Source organism: Elephantulus edwardii, unplaced genomic scaffold, assembly GCF_000299155.1.
Source record: "Elephantulus edwardii isolate Elephantulus edwardi_28Jun2011 unplaced genomic scaffold, EleEdw1.0 scaffold00012, whole genome shotgun sequence".
Lineage (NCBI taxonomy): Eukaryota > Metazoa > Chordata > Mammalia > Macroscelidea > Macroscelididae > Elephantulus > Elephantulus edwardii.
In genome coordinates, this window is record NW_006399762.1 from 29,702,040 (window position 1) to 29,708,899 (window position 6,860).

The 6,860-nt window shown below is 36.7% G+C and overlaps 1 protein-coding gene across 3 annotated transcripts in view; it reads left to right on the forward strand.

The window, feature by feature from the left end:
• Nucleotides 1-6,860, forward strand: part of TBCK (TBC1 domain containing kinase) — a 258,846-nt gene that overhangs the window by 210,277 nt on the left and 41,709 nt on the right. For all 3 annotated transcript variants that reach the window (XM_006881109.1, XM_006881111.1, XM_006881110.1), the window contains one exon: nucleotides 2,778-2,953. In XM_006881109.1, the coding sequence (XP_006881171.1) occupies nucleotides 2,778-2,953 (176 nt within the window). The remainder of the gene's footprint in view (nucleotides 1-2,777; nucleotides 2,954-6,860) is intronic.

Below are 6,860 nucleotides of genomic sequence, written 5' to 3' on the forward strand. Positions count from 1 at the left end.
AACTTCTTCCTTCATCACCATAGGCTCTTGCTCATATGTTATTTCATTAAATTCTTCTGTATATGCCAATTCCTTTCGATACAATGACTCAGTATATTCCTTCCATCTTCTTTTAATATTTCCTGGATCATTTAATATTCTGCCCAAAGCATCCTTGATTATAGCAACTCCAGGTTTGAATTTGTTCTTCAGTTCCTTGAGCTTACGAAATGCTGAGCGAGTTCGGCCCTTTTGATTTTCTGACTCTAGCTCCTCGCACATTTCATTTTAGTATTTTGCTTTGACATTCCGAGCTGCCTTTTGGAATCTTCTGTTCAGCTCCTCAATAAAATGGATCAATTCTGTGATTTGGGTAATGGGAGTGGGTGTGTCAGAGAAAGTGAGGTTGGCACAGGATACAGCAGGGTTCAGGGCTCTTGTACATAGGGTTTCTATGAGTCACAGGTGACTCGATGGAACATAACAACAACAACTAAATAACTAAATGGTAATCAAAGCTTCTCTATTTTATCTTTGTAAATGTGTAAATTCCTGTAAATGCCAAGATAAATACCTGCAAAGATTGCAATACAATGGGAGGGGGATGGAAACATTGATTGTGTTGCACACTGCTTTTAAAGCTCCCTAAATCTTTCTGAAGCACATTAAATTTCACAAGTTTAAGTAGCTTTAAATCCCAGTATTAAAACCATTAAGATTCCTAATGCCTATTTTTCTTATGAGCCATAATTCATAGAGCTTTGCAATTTTTATTTAAGTTTCATTTTTATTAAAAGTTAATAGAACATGAAGAACAAATGGTCTACCACTAAACGATGTTAGACATAGTTAGGGAAACCCAGGGATGAGACATGAAATCCAGTTGTAACTGAAAAAATCTTTTCAGAAAATGTCCGATAGTTAAATAGTTCCCATGATTTTTTTTTATGCCTATAAATTCTAATTTGAAAGTCTACAATGTGACTGAGAAATCATATAATAATTAGGTTCCATTTTCAAAACTTATTAAACATATAAATATTTTTTCCTTTTGAATCCCAATGTTTTTAATCAAGTGAATGACTGTTTTAAGCTCCTAAATTGATACTACATCAAATATTCTTTTTAAAGACTACATAGTGCTCAATAGTTGGAATCAATTCAAAGGCAACTGGTTCAGTGCTGACTATATGTATATTCTGATACACTGTTTTCCAGAACAGATTGGTAGAATCAGTTCTTAATTTATCTTTATTTGAGTTGTAGGCATTACTTCATATGAGAAGGGTGGAGGAGGGATTCCTTTATTAAATAATATGGAAAATTACTGCAAATAGCTCTAAATCTGATGTTGTTATTAAGTGCCAGTCAAGTCATAGGCTACTCATAGCGACCCTATGAAGGAAAGACTTGAACACTTGTATAGCTTTCTTCATTTCTCCAAGTTCTTGGGATTTCCAGAGGCAAGCTATTTTGGAAGTAGAGGCCACTCCTGCTTCCAAGCTTGTTTTAATTGGGAGCTCCACCAAACACTGTCAGCCTAAATATAAGAGCCACTTAAACTAAATACTTGGTTAATAATTTGGAAACTGATTTTACCTCTTTTACAATTAAGACACTGCATCAGTTTTATTATCTTCTCTAATGTTCTCTTACCTATGCATACATAATATAATTTATGTGAAAACCAAAAATAAAATTCGTTGTCATGGAGTGAATTCCACTCAAAACAACCCTGAAAAATAGAATTTCCCCATGAGTTTCCAAGACTGTAATTTTTATGAAAACAAACTACCACATCTTTCTTCCATGGAGCAGCTGGTGAATTCAAACTGATAACCTTTCCGTTAGCATCAGAGAACTTTATGCCACCAGAGCTGTACTATGTTTATGTTATAAAAACTCAACAGGTATTTTAGAACCAATATCTACAGTTAGCATTATTTTGTACCATCAAGTCGGAACCAAGTCACTCCTGACCCTCTGGCGGGTTTTCAGAGGCAGTTAATCTCAGGGGAGGAGATTGCCCATCCTTCTCCCCGGAGCAGCTGGTGCAGTGCCAATCAAGTCGTAGGTGACTCATAGCCACCCTATGAAGGAAAGACCTGAACACTTGTATAGCTTTCTTCGTTTCTCCAAGTTCTTGGACGCTCTGAGTTGGAGATTGCAGTGCAGCATCTTGCCACTAGGCCACAGAGTTCTTATGGCGCAGTGACAAGAAGCTGCGTTGCAATCCTGAAGGAATGTGGCTCGAGGCCAATAGCTGCTCCACAGTAGAAGGATGGGCAATCTCCTTCATCCAATTAACTGGCTCTGAAAACCCACCGGAGGGTCTGCTATGGATCAGTTCCAACTCGACGGTACACAAAGACAATAACAGTCCTTAGTGTATATACATTGAGTTACTATGCAATTTTTCTATTACCTGAATTACAGTTAATGTGATTCACAAGAGTGCTTGGGGAAAAGTTAAATGTGCTTTAAAGCAATTGTTTTAAAAGAGACACATTTTTAAGGAAAATTGCCTTTTCTTGTTTTAATTCATTTGTGCCAGATTTAGTAGAAAGACACGAAGAGTGTATTTTTGTTCTATTTTGGTTTTGTTTGCTTTTCACATGAGACTACTAGGAAAGGATCTACCTTACTCATAAGGAATACATTTACACAGTTTGATTCCTCTTTATGTCCTCCCCCACCATATGTTATATTGATTGATATCAAGATCCTAAAGATTCTGTACCATCTATAGTTTGTTTTCTTCCTTAGTCTCAATATTTGTTTCATTTGTTGTTTTTCAGTCAAGGGAATCCATTTCATTAAATGACCTAAAGTCGGAGGTATCACCCCGGATCTCAGCAGAAGACCTGATTGATTTGTGTGAGCTCACGGTGACAGGTCATTTCAAAACACCCACCAAGAAAACAAAGTCCAGCAAGCCAAAGCTCCTGGTGGTTGATATCCGGAATAGTGAAGAGTATCCTTTACACATGGTGTTTTTAAAAGGGAGTACTACTTTATTTATATTGGTTCCTTTTCCATTTAAAGTCTGTGTGGTAAAAAAAAAATGAACATTGTTGGGATTCCTGTGATTTTAGATAGTTCAAACTGGATGCCAGAATAGATTTGCATGAGGTTTCATAAGATTATATTACATACCAGAGACCATGAAATGTTTTCCATCAGCACTGCAGTACTAGGGTATTATCTTGATAGTTATATTTATTTGGTATATATTTCTGTTCTTATGGACATTTAACTCTCCCCACTAGAGATAGAAATTTTGACAAAGGTGGAGAAAGGTAGTATATTCCTGACCTATGCTCATATCCAGATCTTAGTATCTAAACTTGTAATTATAATCCTTTTCAAAAAATTTTACTTTTAGAACATATGAAACTATACTTCTGTTGAATTTTGTTCGACAATAAATATTGGCAGCTACAAAACAGTTATTTAACTGTGTGGATCATGACAAATTGTAGCTAACCTTGAGAAAAATGGGAATCCCAGAGCACGTGATTGTGCTTATGTGAAAACTATTCTTGGACCAAGAAGCAGTCCTCAAAACAGAGCAAGGAAACACAGCATGGTTCAAAATCAGGAAAGGAGTGTGTCAGGGATGCATCCTGTCCCCATACCTTTTCAATCTGTATGCAGAACAACAGATCATCTGGGAAGAAGGGCTTTATTGAAGAGAAATGTGGCATCAAGATTACAGGAGGACTTATCCATCAACAACCTACAATATGCAGATGACACAACCTTGTTTGCTGAAACTGAAGATGACCTGAAGTCTTGCTCCAAAAGGTCAAGGACTGTAATCTTCAAATATGGATGGAAGCTCAACATGAAGAAGACAAAAATTCTCATCACTGGGCCAATTGGCAGCACCACGATAGATGGAGAAGATATTGAGGTTGTTGGCAATTACAGCTTGCTTGGATCCACAATCAAAACTCTTCATTAACACCAGCAGTAAGGAAATTAAAAGACAAATTGTATTGGGAAAATCTGCTGTCTTGGACCTCTCTAGAGTGCTGAAAAACAGTGATGTCAGTCTAGAGACAAAGCTGCGCCTAATCCAAGCCATGACCTTCTCAATTACTTGTATATTTCAAAGAGCTGAACAGTGACTAAGGATGACAGAAGAAGAAGAGATGCCTTCGATTTGTGATTCTGGAGAAGAGTCTTGAACATACCATGGACTGCCAAGAAAATAAATCAGTCTGTCTTAGAGAGGGTAAAAGCAAGTCTCTTTTTGGAGTCTAGGATTTTGAAGCTCTGTCTCTCATACTTTGAAGGTACATGGCCTTGGAGAAGGACATCATGATCAGAAGTGTGGAGGGACAGCGCAGGAGAGGAAGACCCTGAATAGTATAGATTGATAAAGTATCTGGAGCAGTGGGGGTCGGTGTATCGAAATTAATGAGACTGGCTCAGGACAGGAAAGAGTTCAAAGTTACTGTACAAGGATCACTATAAATTGCAGGTGACTCAATGGCACATAACAACAACATACTATAGTGTTTTTTTATGTTTTTCTTTTTTTTATTTAAGCGTCTTGTTTAGAGTCAATAAGACATCAGCGAGGGCCTTTGTATTTAAAGTTGGTGGTTATTATATTTTGGAGGAACAATCTTCTAAGTGGTACAGTACTTTTCTGTCAATATGCTGTACTGAGGTTACCTGGGTTTCCTATGATCCTGAACCTTGTGCCATTGGGGTGTCAAATGCCATCACGGTCACCCATGCTGGACAGTGTTTGGTGGATCTCCCAGTTTAAGACAGGTTTGGAAGAATGAGTTATCCAATTCCTATACAACACACCCCTGGAAACTCTATGAACTTTGATAAATGTCGATAGTTATAGAAAGGCTTCAGGCCTTTTGTTCATAATTTTACTATGAGTCATGCTCAACTCAATGGTAATCAACAAAATAGTAACAGTGCAACATTTCTCCTTATGTTTTCATTGTCTTTGAGATTCTTATAAAGCATATTTTGATCTCTATGCTCTAGAATCTTGGTTGAAATGGTTTTCAAACTTTTTTTAACAGGACAACTCCCTTTTTTAATAAAATATGTTATTAGTCAGTATGTAAAATCAAATGAAGGATATTATTCATTGCCTTAATGCTTGCAGTTATATAGCATTGCTAGTGTTCTGTAGGAGGAAAACGTGCAGTCTTCTCCTATGCATTTTACTCTAAAAACCTGCTGGAGGGTCAGATATAGTTCACTTCTGACTTTATAGTACCTAACAACAACACATTGTAAGTGGTTCCCCTGTCATGACAGTGTTAGCTACAGTGGAATAAAACACTTCCCAGTCCTGTGCCGTCCCCATGATTAGTTGTTTATTGGACCATTATTATGCAAAATGTCATTGGTTGATTTTCAGAAGAAGCTCACCAGACCTTTCTTCCTAGTCTGCCTTAGGTAGTCTGTGATATCCTTTACCATCATCATAGCAACATGCAAGCCTGAAGTAACAGACAGGTGCTGGCTTCATGTGAGATGCATTGACCTGTAAGTAATCAAACTCAGGTTTACTGCATGGAAAGCAAGATGAGACCTCCCACTGCATCACCACTGCCCCTTGTTATTAACAGAAGAGCTATACATTAAGGTTATCAGCTTAACTGTTTCTTTTCTACTAATATTGGCACAAATTTTCAGTCTCATTCTTAGGAATGAAATTTTAAAATTCAAACCACAGTTTTACAGATGTCTTGAGGCAATCTGTAGAATCTTAAGTTTTATTAATATAATTTGAGAGCCCGTTATTTCTATATTCCTAGCTGGAGGAAGGGTTGCTGCCTTTGGTTGGTAGGATTGCAGGGATATTGGAAGCTCCCCAGTGAAGTGTATGAGTGAACCCTCAAATGAAACAATCAGTCTGGGTGATGTGTCAGAGACTATTGTCTGCCTTAGACATTTCTTTGATTTGTTATTTCAATGGGTTAAAATATTTTTACTGGTTTTACATTTTCAGTTTAATGACTAAAACTCAAGCAGATCGAGAATAGCCATTCTCTCACAAAAGCATCAAAACTAGTAATGTTTTTTAAAAAAGAAAAAATAATTTTTTAAATTATTGAAAAACTAGGAATTTTGCCTATTTTCATTTTTTAAACTATTACTAAATAAATTACTACAAGAAATAAATATTGCTAAAAAATAAATTACTAAATAACTATGTGAAAATTTTAAAAATATGTACAAAATTAAAGTAACATTTAATCTAAGCTTGTCCAACCTCATAAAACCCAATGAGGTCCTTACTGTAAAGTCTATGCTAATTCATAGTCACCTGTGTGACAAAGTAGAATGGACCTCCAGGCTTTATTTTATGGCTGTAATTTGTACAGAAGTTGAGAAATGGTACACAACATGCCTTAAGCCATATAAACAAGCAAATGATGGCATCAGGCTCATGTCCATAAGCTCTATGCTATGTGCCCTGTTGATACTTGGTCTTTAACATAGCCTGTTACAAAATGCTATTAAGACAAATAATGTAAATTGATGACTGAAAATGACATATATTGATTCTTCTAAATTCTACATTTTCGGTCAAGTGTTGTGTACCGTAGAGTCAGAGCCAACCCACAGCTAACCCTCTGGTGGGTTTTCAGATGGAGTTAATCACACGGGAAGAGATTGCTCATTCAGCTTTCATGGAGCAGCTGGTGACCTCGAAACACAAGCATTTGGGATTGCAGCGCAGCTTCCTGCCACTACACCACCAGAGCTCTCATTCTAAAACCAATCCAGCAGTTACCCTCACTTCTTTTTTTTTCCTTTTTTTAAATTTAGGTTGTTTATTTTTCATTTCAATGAACATCTACAGAGATTTGGGGATTCCATTCATTCATTGT